This window comes from Amblyomma maculatum, chromosome 6, assembly GCF_055883805.1.
Source record: "Amblyomma maculatum isolate TAMU_Amacu chromosome 6, ASM5588380v1, whole genome shotgun sequence".
Taxonomy (NCBI): Eukaryota; Metazoa; Arthropoda; class Arachnida; order Ixodida; family Ixodidae; genus Amblyomma; species Amblyomma maculatum.
Window position 1 is genome coordinate 91,458,844 of NC_139349.1, and position 22,507 is coordinate 91,481,350.

The 22,507-nt window shown below is 51.6% G+C and overlaps 1 protein-coding gene across 2 annotated transcripts in view; it reads right to left on the reverse strand.

The window, feature by feature from the left end:
* Nucleotides 1–22,507, reverse strand: part of LOC146186235 (uncharacterized) — a 123,567-nt gene that overhangs the window by 25,709 nt on the left and 75,351 nt on the right. Inside the window, exon 8 of one of the 2 annotated variants that reach the window (XM_084607107.1) lies at nt 3,451–3,534. The exons of the other annotated variant lie outside the window; for it this stretch is intronic. Coding sequence (XP_084463233.1) covers nt 3,451–3,534 — 84 coding nt within the window. The remainder of the gene's footprint in view (nt 1–3,450; nt 3,535–22,507) is intronic. 2 annotated transcript variants of the gene reach the window in all.

Here is a 22,507-nt window from a genome sequence, read left to right on the forward strand (position 1 = left end):
TGAAATATGCCTACAGTCTGCACAGCTTCCACATTTATCCTATACCATCTTTTTCGACACGTTGTTGTGAACTCCGCCCAAACGGAATCTCCCGTTGTCCTTGTCCCTATCGTCGTTTATATGCGCCGTCGCCACATGTTGCGCATTTCATGGAAAGCGGATCGCGCAACTAATTTAACGAGATACTCGCATGTACGTCCAACTTCGCTGTTAGCTCTTAGCGGCATTAAGTGAGCGCGATAGACAGAAGAGAAAGCTGAGGAGAAAACGGAATTAACGGAGAGATTGAGGGAATAATGGAAGCGCGGGCAAAAAAAAAAAAAAAAAAAAAAAAAAAGAGAGAGAGAAGAGAAGAGAAAGTGCTGCGCCAGCTACACGAAACGGTCGCCAGCGCGTCGATCGCTCGCGGACTGACAGGAAAAACGGCGAAATGTGCCCCAAAGTGAGGCTAACTGGCGTTGGCTCTCGCGACGCCGATCGACTGGCAATCTGGTACGGCGAGGCGAGCAGCTCGACAGGGCGATGTGCCCCACCCTTGCTTTTAGCCCATCTGGATTTAGGCCGACCGGCGGCGGGAGCAGCCGAGATACGGGTCGCGTGGCCGAACGCTTTGCTGCGTATGCTGACCGCGCGTCGCTCGGAGGCACGGAGTCTGCGCTAACGCTTTGCACTGCACCAAGCAGAGCGCGATGGTGGGAACGGCCCTGTCGCGCCTCTGACCGCGCGGGAAACCGAGCGGTTGGAGAAGTGGCGGTGCGAGTACGGTGTTTGTCGCTCCGGGGGTTGATATGCGCATACATACAAACACGTATATACACTATGCTCATCGGGACGCGCGCTGGAGAGGGGACAGGGGCGTGCATACGTGCTATGTAGGAAAGGACGACAACGAGTCGCTGTGTATGCGGTTGCTGCAGTGCTGCTGGACGCCGTTTATTGCTGTCCGCTTTCACGACACCTTCCCCTCCGGTCCATCGAACCCTTTCAAACCCCGCGGACACTATACAACTTGTATATTTGGGTGTCCATTCTCGCGAGTCGGTCCTGCCCCGGGCGACGCGATTCTACGAAGCCGATTAGGAGAACTGTGTCATTGACTAGGTTTCGTGATGTCTTGCCATGAAACATGCCGTTCTTGTTTGAGGCGATGATAAAAAGGCTAGTGGTAGTAAATGAAGAATCCCTTAAGAAGGGAATAGAATGACTCGCTCTCTTGGGAGTATTAGGCCAACAGGAAATGAGCGACTGTAAAGAGTAGTATGCCAACAGGAAAATAACGACAGCGCTTAACGAAAGTGTATAATGAGGACGGCGTATTTCGATGATGGCGTGGCCAGGTCATTGGCATACCAAGACTAATTTCGGGATGCTACTCTATTGACTGACGCGTTTTATTTTTAAACAATGGCCAGTAGATTGGCGCAACAGAAATTAAGTCATTGAGGCAGGCGTTCAGACGAAGCTTTATCTCTAGAACTCAGCAAGGGCCGAGAAACAACTATTATCGTCGCGAGTTCCGCGTTCAGAAGAAGACTCGAAACCTACGAACAGCACAGGCTAGCTCCTCTCAACCTAGGCGTCCGGAAGGCAGAAGGGTATAGCCCACACTGCAGGATATGCCATCACTACTCGATGTCGGACGCCGCAGAGAAAGCCCACAGGACCTACCCACGCGGAACGATGTGGGCGACCCATGAATGTCAGCCCTCTATAGCTATGAAACGCACCCCTGCGATAATACCAAGTAAGGCGGCATAATAAAAACGCTCTTAACACCCGGAACATCCTCACTACACCTTCTCGTCTCCGTTCCGTGACGACCCTCCGGCACAGAGAAAGCAAAAGCGAGGGCCGTGTAACTTCAGGCCGTGCATGCGCTCGGCCACATTTAAGCCCAGCTCTCCGCGCGGCGCCGTAAATGTCAGCGGTAGGTCTCCGGAGCGACCGCGTGCCAACGCATGGCAAGGAGCAGAAGCATTTCTCGGCATGTGTTGTCTCTTTCGTTTTTTGGCTCGACGGCGCCACCGGCGGCGTGGGTCCTGCTTATTTTCGGTTCCGATAGACTGCGTACACTATAGATCCTTATTTATTTTTCTCGCTTCGGCCGACCTTTGCTATGCACTCGTAAAACCCGGGGGAAGCGTCAGGTGAACTACCTTTCCGCGCTTGGAAGGGTCGTTGTCTCGAGCCTGGACTGACCACTGGGATACCGAGACGGGCTTGAGGGCAAGAAAACTAAATAGAGTGAAGAAGATGACTTTCGCCCGCGCCTCGGCAATGCGCCTGGGGAAGCCGGTGAAGCGTGAAAACAGGGCGCCTTCGGAAACGGCTGGGATTATGGAGCAATTTTATATTTATTCTTCCTTTTGAAGCTGATTTCTTTTCTTTTTTTTTTCCATGCCTGTGCATGCTTGGCGTTGACCTCACGCACCGAGGATCGAAACTGGATTGCACCGGAAAAGCGATCGAGTGGTATACAGCTCAGGCGCACCCATGTCTGTTGGGTGTATACAGTGCTTCCTTGCCTGGCTCAGCTGTATTTCACTGACGTGAAAAGGCGAGACGCTAGCAAAACAATGCTCTAATTGTGTGAGAGAAAGCGAAAGTAAGTTTTGTTCATTTTTCACTGTTCGTCTTTTTTACGACATTTAGGAGCTCGCTTACGCGCGAGACGAGACAAATGAGCAGCGAGTCTTCTTTATTTTGCGGTTCATCTGTTAAGCAGTTATAATGCATGTAATGCAAAAGTACTTTCCTTTCACATTTCTAGCCTTTTGATTCGTAACACCAACTTTAAATATGTATGCAAATGAAAGCGTTGTGCACTTTAAGAGTCAGTTTTTACACCTTTCGAGGAAACTGAGATGGTGATTTAAGCCGCCCGAGGTAGCGAGGCCGGAGCCAAAGTGTAGGACACAACAGTGAACAACTGTTTTCCAATTCTCTCCCTTCTTCCATTTTCTGAAGTAATATGCTCTGAATGGCTAGTTGGTTCATACTAATTGAACGCGTAAAACAGCACGAAAAAGACGGGACGTAAGAAACACACAGACACAAACAAGGCGCCTTTTTTGTGTCTTTGTGTTTCTTACGTCCAGTCTTTTTTTCCGCAGTTTTACTCGTTCCATTTTCTCTTGTTCTTGCGCTGCTCACTCGGATAATATAAAGAATCCGCTGTTAGCGCACGTACGCTGAACGCGAGCCGAAACAAAAAAGGACGAAAGCAGTACCTTGTCACGCACGAGACTCTAATGAGGAATTAAGAAGTGCGCATTAAAAAAGGGAGTGATTCGAAGGCGGCCGGGGTAGTATAGCAGCCTACGTGCAGGTATATACGTTCCATCTGCCCACTCTAGATGAGATTCCAACCGTTCACCACCGACGTGTGACAGCGGTGTGACGCGGGCGTGACACAAGCGTGGTCCCCGACGGCAGCCTCATACTCCTTACCTTCGTGGGTTTTCAGATGCGCTCGCAGATTACAGGCCAAGGCGAACCTCTTTTGGCAGTACTCGCATATGTGGGGCTTATCCCCTGCGTGAGAAAAGAAAAAAAGGAGGAAAGAAGGCTCAGTATCGGCGAACCCAGCTCAATTCGCGTTTATTTTTTTAACCATATTGTGTAAAGACAACTCGCGCAGTGTAACGATTTATCAAGAGAATTCGAAGAAAGTTGGTATATTAGATAAACAGATGCTCGAGCTCAGGGGGGCGGTATGTATCATGGTAACTTCAGCATATACTCTACTCGTTATTCGCTGCTGCGCTGGCAGCTTTCGACTTCTATTATTATATTGAAAAGAAACCCTTTGGTACTCCTTCCATCATGGTCACGACGTCGCCTGGTATTGAGTCGCACCACTGGTCATCCCATCGTATTTGTTATCAAAATACAACCAAGTCGCCATTTTAGCCATGCAAATTAATTCTATTAGTCATCTATCACGACCTCAGCTCGATACATTTTCACACAAGTCATGAAAGTATAAGGATGCGTTCAACACGAACATTATGTTCGTGTCGTGTCGTGTTCGATTGGCTGCAAAAGTTACCGATTCGTGATAGCTCATTTGACTTTGCTTAACTGATCGCAATCAAATGTCTCTGCAAAAGGCCGTACAGCTGGTAAACATTAGGCGTCGCCGCGGGCTGCTATATCACAACTGCATTACTTTGGGCATAGGTATTCGGTACTCGGTGCTAAATCGTTAAAAGATAAGGAAAGTTTCCAGCTCCTAGTATAGCTCGATTCGATTTACGTCGATAGCTCAAAATGCACCTGGGCGCAACTTTGCGTAGATAAGACAGTCCACAAGCGTCGACACTCCCAGCGCGAAGTATAATAGAGCTTTTATTGAAATGCACGGTGCATACGCACGCTTATGAAAAACAAAGGAAACGAGGGAGGCAATTTGTGCATAATCAAAAGTAGGAGAAGCGGAACGCTTCGCTGCGTTAACCACCACGGTTATTACCACTTCAGCAGTGGTAGAACATGGCTCGCCGACAGCGCGAACGCTTCCGCTGACAAGAAGAATAACAAGCACCGCCCCGATTCGCCCAAAGCGCAAGCGGCGCGCAATGCGCGCGTCGACCTGTGCAAACGAATGGCGCGTGCCTCCGCCGCGCGTGGGAGGAAAAGGAAGAGGCCATGCGCACGCACGCACATACACCCTCGCGCCCTCTTTGCGTGGTTTCGTCTCTTTCGAGTAGCACTAATGCTGTCGCTTCCTCGGACACGATGAGAGAGGCGAGAGAGGGCAGCACCAGTCAGATGGTTGTTTGATGGCTACGCAGTGATGATGTAAAAAACCGAGAGAAAAAGGGGGGTTGAAGGACGCGTGGCCGCAGCTCTGACTTCTATCATTCCACGCCTGAAAAGAGCGGCGAACGACGCCCCCGTGGTAGTGCGGAACGCCACGAATGACGCGCCGTCGGCAGAAACAAAGCCCACAGCTCCCAGAGAAACCGACGGCAGATGGGCGATTTAACCCGTGACGAGGACGCGCTGCTTCAGGTTGATGCGAGGCGCGCGCGCGCTCCACTTCCGGGGATGGGCAGCAGCCGCAGCCGGGCGACCTCGGGAGCACGCGCGCGTGCCAAGCTTGCGCCGAGCCGGCGCGTCGTCTACTTTGCGTAAGGAGACATACAGTGAGGCAGGCATGTGTAGCGTTCGTGCAGAACATCGATGATATAGGGGCTGCCGCACTACCTGAGTGCTCGTTTTCTTTTTTCGCTGATAGCTGCTCTGCTGCAACCACGAAACGAGTTTTACGACTTGTATCCTCCGCATTTTGTTTCTCTGAAGTCCTCCCATAATCTTGTGTATTTAATATGCAAGAATGAATGAGTAACAGTGAGAAGGCTAGCAATAAATTGCTCGCAACTATTCTAAAGTTCAACAGGATGAGGAGTATTATGAAGGTTTTTTTTTTTTTTCTATTTTTAAAAGAAATTTTCAATTTTGAACCGAGTCGCGTGAAGGTAACAGAATAAAATAACCAAGACGCCGTTCAGCAAGGATTATGTCGACTCGAAAGTGGTCTTCCCTACATAGGGAGAAGAGAGAGCGGTAGAAACCCTTTAATGAAAAAAAAAAAACGAGAATTTGGCCCGCGTTTAGAAATCGCTGGCATGCTACTCTGCGCGGGAAATGGGAATTGGGAAGATAAATGAGGAAGAAGAGCAAAGGTAAAACAAAAGGAATAACAAACTAAATCTCCCCCAACAGGTGTCAATGACCAAGACCCTCCACGGTACGCTTTTAGCCGCCACTAATGGTACAGTTCCTCCTGCATATTAAAAAGAAAAGCACGCGCTTCCTATACGCTAGTTTTGCACGTTCTATTACGTTGACCTTCATTTACTGATAGGCTATAACGAACACATGGATGACCGTCTTTGCTTCACTTTCGTACTGTGGTGTAAGGTTCTGATGAATTAAGCGGCAAAAAAAAAAAAAAAAAAAAAAAAGTGAAATGTTGCTTGTTATATTGTTTCGTAAAGCCCGCGGTTTCTGTGCTTGTTACTATAACTTAATTGTCTTTTTATATTTAGCGTTTTTCAATTCATTTTTCCTGCACCCGACAACCAAATGTTACGACCAAGCATCCGCATTTGCGCGCTCTATTGTTCGCCTGTGGGCATGGAAAAGTATTGTGAATATGTGGTGATGGTCCAATGGCTCTAAGTGAGCCTGTTTCCAGGAATCCTGTTTTGTAAGCCTGTTTTGCTTTGTGGACAACCTGCAAATGCCAAATTGACCTTGTCAAGAGAACGTCTGGAAAAACACAAAGAAACGTCCCCCTGCGGGAAATGCAGGAAGTGCTTTCTTTCTTTTGTTCACCCTTCCAGTCGAGAAGCCCTATCGTCCAGTGAGGAATGTCTACTTTCCAAAGGAGACGACAGAGTGACATGTCCGCTGACGTGCAGGACAAGAAAGGAGCATGACGCATACAGCCATTAAGTGATTTCCCAGGAATGCAGGAAAGATTTGCAATTGTCGAAAACGGACAATGCTGGGAGCGGATGCGGCGCCACGTGCACTCGGGTTTCTGAGAAGTAAAACCACTTGTCAGAACCAGCCTGTGGTTTCTTTGCTGAAGAATAGAAATGTACCTCCTCTCCTCGCCGTTCCCAAGCTTTTCCCGCCAACAAGTTATTACGCCCAACGAATTAATGCCGGACCAGTCAGTGCCTCAGACCATCAGTGCAGTGATGTGTTCGATTGGATGCCGATATCTGAGGGGCGTGCCCTGGAACTGATTGGTCAGCATCTTCAGAGAGGGGGCTGGGCATAGGGGGTTTTAAGGACAGTGCAGAGCCCGAAAAAAGGGCTCTGAGCCCTGGGTAAACGGCTCATCCAGTCGCTTCTCGCTATGAACTCTTAACGCTTGCCATTTTGCTGATGTACCCTTCTTTTTCGTGTAAATAATCATGTAAATAAGTTTTCTCAAAGTGCCAGTAAACCTGCTTGTACATATTTCACCAACCTCGAAGATTCAGTCCTTCTTCAACCCCGAGTCTCTGCACGCTACCAAGTGAAGGCCGGGTCGACATAGCCCCAGCGTCACGACACAAAGGCAATCCTTTTTGCACGTTTGCAGTTAAAACGTCAGCATCCATACGGGCCCGATCCGTCCCCGCGGTACCTGCTGTGACACTGACCAGTGCTAACCACATGCTGTAATGATGCGCGAAGAACAGATAACCGCACCGTAGCCGCTCATATACGCCCGCAAGTCTCCGCTACTAACAAAGGTCGATGCTGACCGGCGGCCAGCACCCGCGCCCAACCGCGCTGATGCGCCGGAGCGCGAGCGTCCACCGGTGAAGCCGTCCACGCTGCATGCCCCACAACCGTTGGAGCGGAACGACGCCTGGTCGGCCTGGCTACTGCCGCAGACGTTCCAACAGAGCGCTCCCGAGAGCAGAGAAACCCGTAGAAACCCGCTCTGCATCGGCCGAGAGAGCAGCCGTGGGCAGTAGCTGCAAACGGTGGAGCACGCGAGCGCCTCATTTATTGTAATCGAGGGGAAGCGCCGAGAGGTATGGCAGTAGTCGCCGTCGTGGTGTAGGCCTTTTGGGAGGCCGAGGAGGAAGGGAGGAGGAAAAATTGCCCCGCCGGCAGCGACAGCCTCACGGCGAGAACATGCGCGCTGGAGAGCGACACGCCGGAGCCACCCGTGTTACACAAACGCGAGCACACGCACGCACACAGCCGTAAGGTGGGCAGGGAGGTTGTGGCCGGCCAGGCGACGCGCCGGTGGAAATTTAGACCGCCTCGAGTAGTAGTAGTACTACGTGCTGCTTGTGCGTCTCTGCGCGGCGGCCGCCGCTATCGAGGCGACATCTCGGCGACGACCGTGCGTTCCCCCTTTCCTTCTTAAGTCTGGTCCCGAAAATCGCCGTCGATCATCATCGAGGAGCAGGAGGCGCGCACGCGGGCAGCGTCGCGCGGTCGGCCAAGCCCCGAGACACAGCGGCGTCGTCGTCGTCGTCGTCCCTCTCCTGACCGGAGTCGTCGGTGTCGCATCCTCGCGCTCTTGCTCTCGCTACTGCGGCACGTCGCTCGCGGCGCTTTTGGGAGTCGCGGCAATTAACCGGAGTCGGAGAGTACCCGAGAGCAACAAGAACGAGAAGAGGAAAGAGTCGAGGACAGAGCCCGAGGCAGGGGTGGGACGGAGAGGTGAGGGGACACATTTGGCCGGGGCTCTATGGTTATGTCGCGGCGGCCGCGCCCCCTCATCAGGGATGCGCTGCGGAGAGAAAGAGAAGAGGGGGGGGGGGGGGGGTCTGACTGTTGCTCTCTCTCAACGTGGTGTGCGCTTACGCGCGCGCCAGTGTCCAGGGGGGTTCGGAGGCTCAATTTTCGTGGCCCCTCTTTGAGCAGCAGCGCGACCCGCCACGGTGACGCCCAGAGTTCGCAGGCCCGACTGGCGCCGACGCGTGCGCGTTGAGAGAAGGGGAAGTGGAAAGGGGAGATGGAGGCCCACGCGTGTCTACTCAGCTCGTACCGGTGCTTTGGAGATAAGGCACGTTCAACGGTGAAGAACAGCGGTGTTAACGTGCATGAAGGCCTGTGTTGAACGGGTTATAAAGGGGTCCACGAGTAGAGGTACCATAATTCGGCGACTGTAAATCACTTTGTAACTTTAACTTTAGCCTCACAATCAAGGCTGCCACACGAGACTAGTCTCAGCGGTGTGCTACGAGTTTTAACAAGGCGTTGCGCCTAGCTACTGGCACAAGGCTGCTCAATTATGGAGTTTATGAGGAGGCAAACATGACGCAAGGGAGTAGACGATTATGTCCAGGAGTTCTCACTAAAATAACACTTTGCTTCTTCGTTGTCATAGAAGTGCTCTTACATTAGTACTTTATCCGGGCCTAAAATTTTGCCTCCTCAAGACGCGAGTAGTAGCTGATATGTCGCTGTCATGATGCCAATTCGACATTACCTGCGCGATAATGTAGCGAGGTAACAGCATAAACAAGGGCTGTGGGGTTGGGGGGAACTGGACGGCAGAAATTATAGGGGCATGTTGGTTCAAACTGCTTTTGAATGATGTTACGCACTGGGACATTGGACAGGTATAGCAAATTTTTGCTTTTAGTCCTTTCATAAAAGGTACACAAGTTAGTATTCCGTTTTCGTTTTTCCTGTGCCCTGTTAAAGATCTCCCGTTCTGGTCAGCAGCGCTATGGTCGTAGCATTGGACTTCTAGCCGCCGATAATATAGTCAAACTCCACATCACTGTGGTGCGTATATACGACTCCAAAACAACAGAAGAAAAAAATGGAATGCAATCAAAACGACGTTCACAGAATCTATGCGGTAGTTGCTCTAATCCACAGCAAAAACTTGAAGCTCGCGTCATGAAGAACCCCACGAAGAAGACGGTGTATACCCGCACTGGACATGACGCTGCCCGGAGACAGTGTGCCTTTCTTGCTGAATACACGGGTGCTGTTGTATGAAGTGACGGGCAGGCCGCAACCAAAATGGCCACGCACACATACACAAAAGGCACTCGATATCGAGACACGGCGAGAATGTCTCCCTAATGCCAGGTTATGAAGAACACTAGCGTCATTCCTGCCCCACGGGCGGCGCCGGCTGGTCTCACTGCGTATATAAGGTCCCCCTTCTCCGCCTATAGTTCTACACCACCTGCACGGACCGAGGACGAGGAGAAACCACCTGCGTATTTTGGCGGCCGAGTACAGTGAGGCTCAGTTTTCGTTCTCTACGAAGAGAGTGCTGCATTGCGGTGATACTCGGGCTTCGCCAATGTGCGGACCCTGCAATTTGGACCCTGCCTGCCCCGCACCCGCCGCGAGCGGCGCACGCTCTCACCTACTCTATGCATCTCCAGGGAGCGCTGCGCCAAACGTTGACGACGATGTCGACAACGAAGGACTCTCCATGACATCAGTATAGTAGCTGGCGACGCGGTGTGCGCGCGGGTTGTGGGACGCCTACTTGGCCTCGCGTTGACCGATCGGGCACCCATTTTGGTCGCGCTTGAAGAGATGTTGCATGTTATCTTTGCATTTTTCCATTTTTTTTTCTTTGCCATCCGTACTCCAAGGCTGTCTACTCTCGCTGTCCGCGCATATCAGCCTGTCAGCTTAGTGTGAAACGCCGTGGTTTCCTTGCCTTCATGTAACACCTATTCGAAAGGGAACAACATATCCGCCCACAAGAATGCTGTGTTGGAGAGCCAGCAACTATCGATGCGTCCTATTCTTATATATCAATGACTCTCTCTCTCTCTCTATCCCTCAGTGCGTGTGTGTGTGTGTGTGTGTGTGTGTGTGTGTGTGTGTGTGTGTGTGTGTGTGTGTGTGTGTGTGTGTGTGTGTGTGTGTGTGTGTGTGTGTGTGTGTGTGTGTGTGTGTGTGTGTGTGTGTGCGTGCGTGTGTGTGTGTGTGTGTGTGTGTGTGTGTGTGTGTGTGTGTGTGTGTGTGTGTGTGTGTGTGTGTGTGTGTGTGTGTGTGTGTGTGTGTGTGTGTGTGTGTGTGTGTGTGTGTGTGTGTGTGTGTGTGTGTGTTATTTTGTTCCCGGTCGATGAAAATCCCTGGGGCTGTTCGCTGTATTCATGTGACTCTCCGCATCCAAAATCTCCCACGCGTATAGGCTTTTTTCAGTTTCATTGCTTTCTCTATAAAAGCATACACAGTATAGAATTATGTGGCCATTGCCTTCGCTTTGACCATTACGCACTTTTTCGCTTACTTGGAAGACCTGATACTACATGTCGTGATCTCATAAGCCAAAAATCATGCAGCCTAAGTAACTCAGGCGAGGATGCATGCATGTATATCGCAAGGATAGCCTATGACTGGTCAAGCACCAGACCGAGCCAAGATCTGCTCAAATGCCGCCCTCGCTAAACTATATCTTGCAAAAACGTATACGAATAGGCAGGGCGTAATTGCTTCCTATAGACACCAAAGGGTCTTGAGTGTTGTAAGAGTCCAACTAAGTATACCCACGTGTCCCATGAAATTAGGGGCTCCTAAGGATAAGGTACCGGCCATTGGAAGCTGTCCAATTAGCGCTCACAAAGCGTCGTATGCTCACAAAGACAGCGAAAGTGGAGGAGTGCGAGAGAGAGGGACAGGTCTCCGGCTTTCGGCCCAGCCTTCTTCAGCCCCCATTCTCTCCATCCCGACCTTTGCCGGGTGCATAGGACCTGTCCTGGAGCATTTCTCAACACGGCACGGCTCCGCGGAAGGAAACAATGTATAGGCACTACCACTCAGCCACCGAGGACTCCGACTTTTTTTCATAACGGAGAGTACAAGCAAACAAACCAAGGACGAATAGCATAAAAGACGAAAACAAAAAAAAACGTGAAGCGAAAACGAAAGGTTGAAGTGCAACCACGCGCGAGCCAACGAGCGCGCGCACGTGCGCCAGCGTACACTGGCAAGCACGAGCAAAATTGCCGCATGCCGGGAACAGAAAAAGAAAATGTATATAAGCAAAATAATAGAGAACGTGCTTCGCTCGCTTGATGCCGAAGCGGCGCGTGTAATGCTATTCACGCCGAATCGCGCGCGAGCGCAGCTCCGCAACAAGTTCCTTCTCTTCAGAGGCGGCAGCAGTTCTCCCTCTCTGCAGACAGTGGGCGCACAAAGCACTCTCTGACCCAATGAGACAGGCACGTATTCCTAAGGGCGCAGGGGACGAAGAGGAAGCAGGACCGGGTCCTTGCGAGAGTCGCGCAGGTAATTGTGAGTGCCTCCAGCACGCGGTGTTATGTATACGCACTTAACTTGTCACCCTTCACAATATAATGCGTTTCCAGACGGCACTGGCATTACGGCGTTCCGACGCCAGCAGCAGCGTTCAGTGGCGCAGTGCGCGACAGCGCGCTGTTGTTCCGTTTCAAAACGGCGGCGACTCACTCTTGTATAGCTTTGACTTTGTGGTGCTGCCTTACGTGCGTTTGTGTAAGTGGCCGTTCTTCAAGAGGTTGCCGATACAGGCCGCTGTCCAGGTGAAGAATGAGGAGTTACGTGGTGTTTCGACGTGGCAAAGGCCCTTCATTTCAAACTCCATGTCCTAAACTACGCTGCGGGACAAGTTGGAGCTCGACCCTGTCTGAATTCCAGGAGCCACTGTATTGCCAATGACAGCATCAGACATCGATGGCATTCCAGCTGTTATGCTAGTCATGAGAGATACCCTGCAAAATGTGCATGCCTGCCGCATTATGCGGCGGCTTGCGCAAAACTTGCAACTCAAGACAACAAGCCCAACATTAACAGCTATATCAACGCACCGCTCTAGTGCGGTTTTTGCGACGTCCTTGTGGTTTTGGAATGCTCTATTCGGAAGACCGAAAAAAATGGATCCTTAGTTTCAATCCTTGCTTCTCGGTAGTTGTCCGGCACTCCCGCTTGTGAACAGGCTTGGGTGCCAAGATACATGAAAACTGTGCGCAGAGCTTTACTGCGCGGCAAAACTTTATCAGCGCGGTCTGCCTTGTTAACTCCACTACTGCCACCGCTGCTCCAGACTTCTTAAAGTTTGCCCAAAGCACAAAAGTCTGCGAATAATGGACTCTTGCGGGTACTCCATACTGCCCTCAAAACGCTGCTTGCCTTGTGATCAAGATAGGCTGCCTAGAATATGCACGTTTTTTGGATGTGGTTTCTGTCGATTTCACTCTGCAGCCTGTCTCTTGCTTATGGAGCGCTGACACTTTTGTCAGCTTCAGCCTATCTTGTTGAACATTGCCTCCACTGATGCACGATCAATAAGTTTACCGCCCATCCACGAGCGGGCTTCTCCGCATAACTTGGCAGAACGAGTGGGAAGAATGTTGAGTTCGTGGTCTTTCTGAGAAAAATTCAAGAGCAAGATTGCGCTGTAAAAAGGAGGACAACCTTGTAATTAGCTGTACACATGCGCGAGCACTGAATTGTGGAGTATAATTCCGTCAAGACCAGGGTAATTGTGTCGGCGGCGTCACCAAGCGCTAAGTGCTATGTGGCAAAGCCACCTCGCAAACTTTCCCGAGAGGTATGAGTCTGAGAGGGGAAAACACTGCCCAGTTTGCAATGACGTCACGTAAATAAGCTCTATAGTGGCTTGACGCCACAGAATTAACACGCGGCATAAGTTGGAGAGAAAACGCACATATCAGTCGGCATCTCTGAATCGCTACTGCCACCCAAGTAAGCACTGATCATTACTTCTCCGGCATTAAGATTCACATCGCGTCTCCAGCGGGTCGCCAACCACGTGCGAGCATTTTTATCAGAAACACCGTTCTGTTCCGCCCGAATACTGCGTTACAAATCCTTCTAGCCCAGAGAAACCTGCAGCGGAAGCTCGAAAAAAGAGCGCAACCGCACGTGTCGCCCACGCAGCTCAGTCGGCACGCGGCGTGGCGACTCAGCCCTTCTCGTGACAAAAACTAGAGAAAAGAGTCGCCCACCCGCCGACGACGAGACGACAACGAGCAACCGCCTTCATTTCGGAAATAAGAAAAAGGAAAGAAAAACAACACGCCATCTTGCTGCCGCTGGCTTCTCGGCGGTGGCGGCGAGCATAAAGCAATTAGTGCCGCCGGGAATTGCCCGCTTTTCTTCTACTCAGCAGCGGGCGTTTCACGCGCGCGCGGTAACGCATCGTCGCCTCCATCAGCTCGCAATGCGCGCCCGCGCGCACAAGTGCTCACGCCGCGCTTGTGAGATAAGGATCCACCGTCCTCCCTCGCCGCCCGTCTGTACGGCGCATACGCGCTACTCTCAAGAACACGCTCGCTCGCATGAAGCCATCAGGCCCCTCGCGGTGGAGCAGCTGCTCTGCAGCGATCTTCCGACGGTTCAGCGGCGCCGAGCCCGACGTTCCGATCAGAAGTGGCGAACGCGCGAGGTCAGGCCACGAAGCCTCATGACGGCGACACACTGGCGACAGACGTCGCAATTGGCTAAATCCCTTTTATTATATGCTCGCACGTATGACGGACCCGGAGCTACCTACCGCTAACAGGACCACGAGGGCCTAGAAGCCATACACGACGCGACGAATGGAGGGGAGGGGACGGTCGCAAACAGGAAGGACCTCAGCATAGGGGGTACTAGTATGGACAGGAGAGGGCAGAGGGAGAAGAGAAGGAGCCGGCAGTCGCGGCAGCCTATCTTCAGATTGCGTCTAATTGCTGCCAATGGGCCCCTGTACTATATTTGAGTGTTTGGAACGGTAAACTGCCGCGCCGTGCAGACGCGGGTTCCTGCTGATACGGCCGAAGAGACACCCGTGCCCGCGGCAAGGCGGCGACGGCGGAGAAGCTTTTAAGCCGCACAGAGAACGAAGACAATTACACGATGGCTGGGATAGCTGCCGCCGTTATCGCCGAACAATCCACACACTCTAGTTTACAGTCCGTACAGCGTCGTCGACTGTAGGTTCGCGAGCTACTTCGTCCTCCCCCTCGGGGCCCTTCCTTTATACATGGTTTACGAGCCGGGATTAACGAGACGAGACACTCGAGGACTGCACTGGCGAAGTGCTGAGCTTCCCCGAACAACGGCTGAGTCTGGCACGCAGCTAGTGCCAGTTGCGTCAGCACCTTTTAGGGGCTCTTTATAGTGCGGCGCGCAGAGGAAAATGCTGTGCCGCGCTAACTCGAAGCAAATTAGCGGCTTCGCGTTTTGCTGCTGTTTGCGCGGATTGTTAGAGTGCGCGAGCAACAATGACCTGTCGGCCGCTGGTTAGAGCTGAGTATGTGGAACTACGGAAACGTCAAAAACATGTTATAACACTGGAAATGTTTAAGATTCGCGTTTACAGAGTTATGCAGGAGTTACTTTCATATCACGTCTCCCCTACCTCACCGCGCGTTAGTCCGAGCTAATGCTAATATGGGTAACAATTAAGTTAATCCTCGCGCGCGCGAAGTGGTTGAGATTTTTTGCAACAATCATCACTGACGTAATGCCTGTTAGAGATGGACATTTAAGAACGCACCGTATGGCAGGTGGAAAACAAGAAATAGAAGAGACGTTTACCCAGCAAAGACAAAAATATGCAAAACGCACTGTGTATTTTTACTCATCCAATGACTGCAGTAGATGTTATAACGATATATGAAATCCTCTTGGGATGAACAGTGCATGCGGCAAAAAGTGAGCCGATGTACTTTCGCGAGATCGTATATACACGCCCGTGCAGAACGTGTGCTTCAGGACCTTCTACTGCCGGCGTTTGGGACAGATGCCGGCTCTTGTTAGGCTGTCGAGAAGCCACGAGAAGCTTGGCTGTCGAGGACGTAGAAGGCGTTCCCACGCCAAGTTTCGAAGCAGATACGCATACGACACTGCCTCCTCGTCCGTCTCGACCTCAGGGAGCAGGTGAAAGGTACGTCAGGAAGACCAGCTATTATCTCTCGTCACTGCTCGCCCCTAGATCTTAACCACTGTTTTCGCTTCGGATGAACAGTGGGGGAACAACGGTATACGCCTTGTCGACTTCCTGAGGTCGCGTGATTCAGCGAGCATCAGTGTTGAGGCTGAGAGCGACGCGCCTGCTAGTGCCCTCTACGTATACGAGAGCCGTTGTTTTTACTTTATTTATAAAGTTAATGTCAGTGCACCAGTGTGTGGAAAGAGAGAAAGGCATCACTTATTTAATGTGAAATGCGGCAGCTGGAGCACACACCATGACCCAATATTGTACGGTTTCGGTCCTACACAAGACCAGTGTATACCGCCAGCATGCATACTATAATATTGAGCCAATTATTTGTGCTCTCCGGGTGCTTCCCTTCGTGCATACATAACAGCTATTTACGGCGTGCCGTGAGCTTCAGGCTTTAGAATTTAGTATTTGTCGTACGACTGTTTTACGGCGTCGTGGTCTAGCACGTCCACACCTTAAACTTCCGCGTTCTCCGGGAGACAACTAAGATGTGATGCAGATTAACGGAGACGGGGGATGGAGTCATGCAGAATGCTTCCATGAAATTCAGCCGGATTTGGCGAATGTTTGAATATCGTTGAATGCTCTAACAAAAACTAAGTCCGTTACATCGGTCGTATTATTTTCCTTCCTCTCGCTGGGGGAAGCAAAACATTGCGAACATCCCACTTCGTCATCCCCAAATACGGGTCACGTAAGTGACAGTGACAATCAGCTGGGGGAATAATCACTTGAAGTATCTGAATAAAACCAGTTTGAAAAGTCGGTTATCTATCATGAGTACGAGATGACTGAACATGCCAAGTAATAGTCCGGTATTGTAGTCGTGCACGTTCTTTCAAATCAATGCCGATGAAACAAATTCTGCACTGGCGCGATAAACACAGAATGTATATTTGAACGTGGTAAATTGCGACGGAATTAATGTCACCATGCCATGATTCATTCAGGGGAATCCAAGATGGATTGCTTACCGCTAAATGAAGACTGCACAAATCTCCATACCTAAAAAAAAAACAAAAAAGAAAAGCTTCCCGCTTTTCTCCGAGTCAGCGGCGTTCCCTTCCTTGCCTTCTTTTCTCCTAGTCCCCCTATACTCGGAGTATCCTTCATATCGCAGCCCCAAGTGAATACGGCTTCCTCCTCGGTATTCATCTTCACTAACTGATTTTCACGTCCAAAGGCAGTGCATGCCAATCTGCGCATTGTGCAAGAGACGTTCCACAACTTATTGTTTATTTAATTTTTTTTTTCATTGTTTTACGCGGTTCACGTAACTCGCACAGGCTCCTCGCGTTTTTGAACAACTGTCACAAGTAGTTTTCCGATGCAGTGATCCCGAAAACTGCACGTGAGCGCGTCGCCACGACGGGCGAACAAGTGCGCGCACACGTAGCGAGCGAGCGAGAGAGAAGGAGAGATGGGTTTATCCGTAACCGCGTGTGTTCGCTGCCTGCGCAGCCGAGCAGTCTGAGGTGTGGTTTCGTACGGCAGCAGCGGTGGAGCACTAGAATGCTAATAGGGCGAGGCCCCAAGCCGATCTCGACGCGACCGCACCGCCGCCGCGGCAAAGGTGTGTCGTTATTAAAGCGGCCGGCTCCCGCGTAAGGCAGGTAGCGGTTCGAAACAGCAGCGGCCCCACACCGGCGCCGGCCGCAGCAGGATAAGGCACTTGGTCATCGAGAAGAAAAAAAAAAAATTCCCCGCCGTTCTTCATCGGGCACTCCGCGTGGCGCTGCCTCCTCTTTTCGACTCACGCTGATTCCACGCGCGTCCTTCTACCGCTGCACGCTGCTCTCTTTCACTTATATATTTTTTTATTTCTTTGTCTTTGACACCACCTCGTTTATATACTGCTGCTCCTGCTGGTACTGCCTCTCCCTGGAAGCTGCTCCATCAGAACACGTCCTCGCGGAGGGCAAACGAGTGCGCACGAGTCGCGGCTACTGGAAATGCACCGTATAGGAAGATTGGTGACGCCCCATTCTGGAGAGACGCATGGATGGAAGCGACAGTGGGATTTGCGGTTATTTCATATCTCTACGCGTGGCGTGCATGAATGTGTTTCTGTTTGCACGCATTGCACTGGGGCTCTGATTGCGACTACCTTGACTATCATAGCGCACCCGTGATTGTACACCTCATGACAGCAGCAGCCCGTTAGATTACCTAATAAATGTCTCGTCACTGTTGCCACCAGATGCGTAGCCACTTATTCTCGTCTCACTAGTCGCAAAATCAAATGTGCGAGAGGGTAATGAGCGTGAGGACTCAAATGTTAGCCACATTGCTTCTCAGGGCGGAAACCTCCGTTGCTTCGAGCAGTGCATCCCCACAGGAAAAGCGACTATATATGCGCGCATAAACGTAAATGCGGCTGCTTCTGGAGTTCGCTCGCGTGAGGACACGCATCCCGGAGAATTCTCGCACCTTCTCGCTGCCAGAGCTGACTCCCGTGCCCGCAGTCGCGAAATAGCGTAACAAAGGAAATGACAACGGACAGGCAAACTGAAACAAATCAAGCTCGATTGAGGAAAAGCGCTCTGTATCGTATGCACACCTATGGCTGCACGTTCATTTTTTTTTTCCCCGCCACGTTCCACGCAACCCTCACGTCATAAAAGGCAGCGATCCGGTGGACGCGCAGACCATAAACGGAGCAGGTGGCTGTTGTACCTAGTAAAAAAAAAAAGAAAGAAAAAAAAAGTACAGGTGGAGGGGGCTGGAGGAGGCTGTGAAACTGAGGCGGCGTCGTGAGTTCCTTTGTTGGTCTATTTATCCCTTTCAAAAGTGAGGCGATGTTAATTCTGGTGGAACACATGGCGTGCGGCACGCATGCCGTCTTAAGTAGAACTGCCATCTCGCACGCATGTACACATAATATGCACAGACATGCATGCCCGTAAACTAAAGCACTTATGAGACGTGCGTTGCTGTATATATACGCAACCCTATATACGAGAGGAGACACATCTCCTCTCTCGCTTTATGCGGCTTCTTTCACGTTCGGCCGGCCCATGTCTCGTCATTTTTCACATTTATCAGTGTCACCACACTCTCGTCGGTGGACCAGCGAACATTCTAACATTTAAAGCGGGCCGAGTTTTAAGATTGTAGGGCGTGTGCACAAAAATTCTTAAAGCGGTTCGTTTTAGGGTAATGTATATGACATCTACCGCAAATGCCCACACTGATCCCAAGGGCAAGAGAAGTGAATTGCCAGGAACTAGTGCCCTGTAACATAGCATAGCATCTTAGTAATCCCTAACTAACCTAGCAACAATCCTCCATTACATTACTGTTCAGAGAAATCTCCGTTGCAACCGTGTGCACCCGCGGCGTGTATGCGCGGCAAACACGGTACACCTCCTCCGATCTGACCGAGTAATTAGTTTTTTTGCCGGCCAGCGTATAGTATAGTACACACATATATAACGACGGCTCCACGCAGTTGCAAAACAACCAGCCTCGAACGAAAGCCCACGTTCGCGTCAAATTTACGTGACACTATTGGAGAATGTCCAGCCGCTTGACATATGGAAGCGAAGGCGCAATAAGCGCGGGCGCTCTCGCCGTGGACGCCGCAGGTGTGGCATATTATCGCTTCTCCCCAAGGCTGCCCTTCGCAATCGACTATATAGGCGCGCCTATGAACGCGTACAGGGGCCGAAGCGCGTTGCGAGGAAGCACATAGACAGCGAGCCGCGAGTGTTGTCCTATCAAAGACCCCCAGGCAGCGACGAAGTATTGAGCGAGCACGCCTGCGTAGATGCCGATTTCGCTTGGCTTAAAAGGATTGTGGCGAAGGAGACTGCGCGCGTGTCCGAACACGCGCCGGAAAATATTTACGGCAATAGACGTTCGATCTCTTCGGGGCAGGCATTGCAACGTAAATTGATCGGAGCGGCCGCGGTAATGTGCGTATATACGCCAGTAGCGGCCACCCGTGTAATACGGGATTCGATATCAGACCGCTACGCGCTGCTGAACAAATATGCAAGCGCCGCACGCTATCGCGTGGTCGTGAACGTGTTGAGCTGCGCGGCGTAGTTTTTATCGGCGAAAACCTGCAATCGAGAGCACCCCCCCCCCCCCCCCCCCCCAATGTGCACAGTGCACATGTTGCTTAACTAAAGCCCCCAAAGCCAATGTGCTAGAAAGGCCACTGTAATATAATACTGCGGCTGTTCGCTTTGCCTGACGTCTTGATACCATCGGTTTTGCTTTATTGGTCAAGCTCTGGGTACTTAACTGTGTATAAAGCGAGTGCTCTTCTCTGGACTGACAAAGTCAGCAGCATAGCTTTGTCATTCTGCTCCTGCTAACTATGGGTTAAAGAGGTGAATATTTTAATTTTGTGCGCAAGTAGCGAAACATTTAGTATTAAGATTTTTTTTTTTCTCCTCTTTTAAACTTCGCGAGTCGCACGGTTGAAGACATGCTTACGTGGGTGCCCTGAGCAGTACAGTGCAGTACGCCCGTCTGTGCCCTCGCGTCACAGTCTCGGGGACACGCGCCAGCGACCCACCCCACCCTGTGTCGCATCGCGTTCAGGCAAAAGATTATAGCGACGGGGATAGCCGAGGGCAGCCGAGCGTTTCCGCGTCGTCGCGCCCCTGCAACTCTCAGCGACACACAGACCCAGACCCGGCGCCGTCGGCTGCGCGCCGGCCAGCTTGGGCGAGTGACCGGTGGCACGGGGCGATTAGCGCGAGGCGGCCCTATGGAGCAGAGTCCACCTCTGACCCGCGGGGGTCGTCCGGCAGCAGCTACCATCCTCTCTCTCATTCCTGTAACGCAAAACTGTCCGCCTCGATCAGCTACCGGTCATGCCCGCTTCGCGCACCTCGGCGGCCCCTAGTTGAGCGAACCGGCCCGGCCGAACTGCGTCGTGCAGGCATCGTCGGCCAGCTGAACAGCAGCAGCCTCGGGCGACGTCCAAATGGAAAGGTTTCTGCCGCGCGGAATCTGCGCGGCCAAACTGCCCGCTGCAGTGGTGACTGCCGGAGAACGAGCTTCCTCCGTCGTCGGCCGCGAGGAAGAGAAGATGGAGCCTGGAGGAGCGGGCCAGTCTCAATTTTAGTTTTACCCTGGTTGTGTTTGCGTGTCCACGGCGCAGGCAGGGGCGCCGGCGTGGCGTCGGCGCGCGGATAATAGACGAGAGGTGTGGCGATCTCTCTCTGGGCCCCGGAGGGAGGGGGGGGGGGGGTTAGGGTAGAGGGGGAAGGGGGGCGTCCGATGGCCCGCGCACGATCCTCCCGGGGCGATCGCGGGGCAATTTGGCTCGGCAACTCTGCCGCCGCCGCTGCTCTTGCTGCGGTCCGGCCACGACTCCCGTCGCTCACCTTCGCGAGGGCCGCCGGGGTCAACTTTGAAGAGGCGAAACCGCTCCTTGTACTACACGCCGCTGCACTGACTACGCGCTCTCCTTAGCCGCCGCCTACTTCTTTTGTTTCTCGCGGCTTCAGCGCTGAGAGTGAGATGAGCAGAGAAGGGAGAGAGCGTGGCAGTGCCTTCTTTTCCAGCTCCTCCACCTTTCCACGCCATTTCTCGTTGATTTCGCTCGTGCACACAGCTCCTACGGATTTTGTACCGAGAAATCGTTCTCTTTTTTCTTTCTTTTTTTTTTGTTTTTTTTTTTTTTTGCGATCGCCGCCGGCGCGCTCGGGAAAATTTTCTCGGACTACCGAGCTACTGTGCACTCGGTAGTCAGGGGCTTGTCGTGACACCATTTCGCTTGTACTGCCTTTCACACGGTGTTTTCAGTACTCCGGAAGGTGATGTCTACCAAATTCTTACACCGCGGTCGACAGAAGCGCAGCGAAGTTGCGTCATACTGATTAGCCTAGGCCGCTTTTACCTTTAGCAGTGCTGCAAACAGCTTATGAAACGGAGTATACGTAAAGGCACGGCTCCGTGCATTTTTATCTACCGTGGGATGCACTCTGCGCCGGTAGGTGCGAAGACGGCACCTGGTGAGAGTGAGCTTACTCTGATTCACCAAAGTTGCCTCACGTTTGCGTTGAAGAAGCTTCACGGCGAACCGAATTTTGGTGGCTCGGCTTGAAAGAGCACGGAACTGCACGGTTAATTACCGAACCGTGATGCTCGGTTCTCGTTAGCGCACCAAAGTTTCACATCGGTTTTGAAAATTAGTACATTTCTACGAAATACGCGTGTGAAAAAAAATTCCAAAAGAACCTTGATCAACAATATTCTACTCTACATTAGTGCAAAAAGAAATAAAAAAAAATCGTTTATGTCGAGCAAAACAAATAAAGAAAGAAGATTCAAATCAAATCATCGTCGCATCAAATTAACAACAAAACAAAAAGAATATGCTTTGGCTGCATTCTTATAAACCTCATTTGGCACAAAGTTAATTGACTTCCCGCCTAGTACCCGCTTCACGGTAGCGAGCTGCGGTGTGAGAACCGGAGCGGCGGTCAGTGTATAGCCCGGAGGAAGCAGGACGGCGATGCGACCGGAGAAAACTGCGCTCGGGGTAAACAGTTCCGGCCTCCCTTGCCTGGCGTATAGAGCGCTCTTGGTTCCCTTTCCACCACAGAGGAACGCCGCAGTTTGGGTGCTGGACCTGTTATTTCGCTAATGAATTTGGGCGTCCCTCGACTTCCTTTTCTGAAGCCGTGGAATTTCTATTACACGGTGCGCGCGTGGGGCTACTGTTCTGCAGCTAACAGCCTTTTTGCCGTACATATCCGAAACACAATTGGTCACGGCGGCACCGACGTTACCTCAACGACTGTTTGGCATCTTCGGCATCTTCGGGGTGCCTTTTTTTTTCTTTTTTTTTTCTTTTTCTAGCACACCGTTAGTGGGAATCTCAGCTGGTTCCTAGGAAGGGCGTGTGTTTCACTCCCGTGTGGTCAATGTTGTAGCTCTCATTATTTGATAAGAAGCGTCTTATTCGCGACGCATTTTTAGGCACGGTTTAGGCTGGTAATTATAACTTAGTGATGTGAGAATTATCGACTGCTTCGTGGGAGAAAATGCCGCTCAGCATGGCAGCTCGCCTGCTCAGTCACTCATATATTTACGTCACTC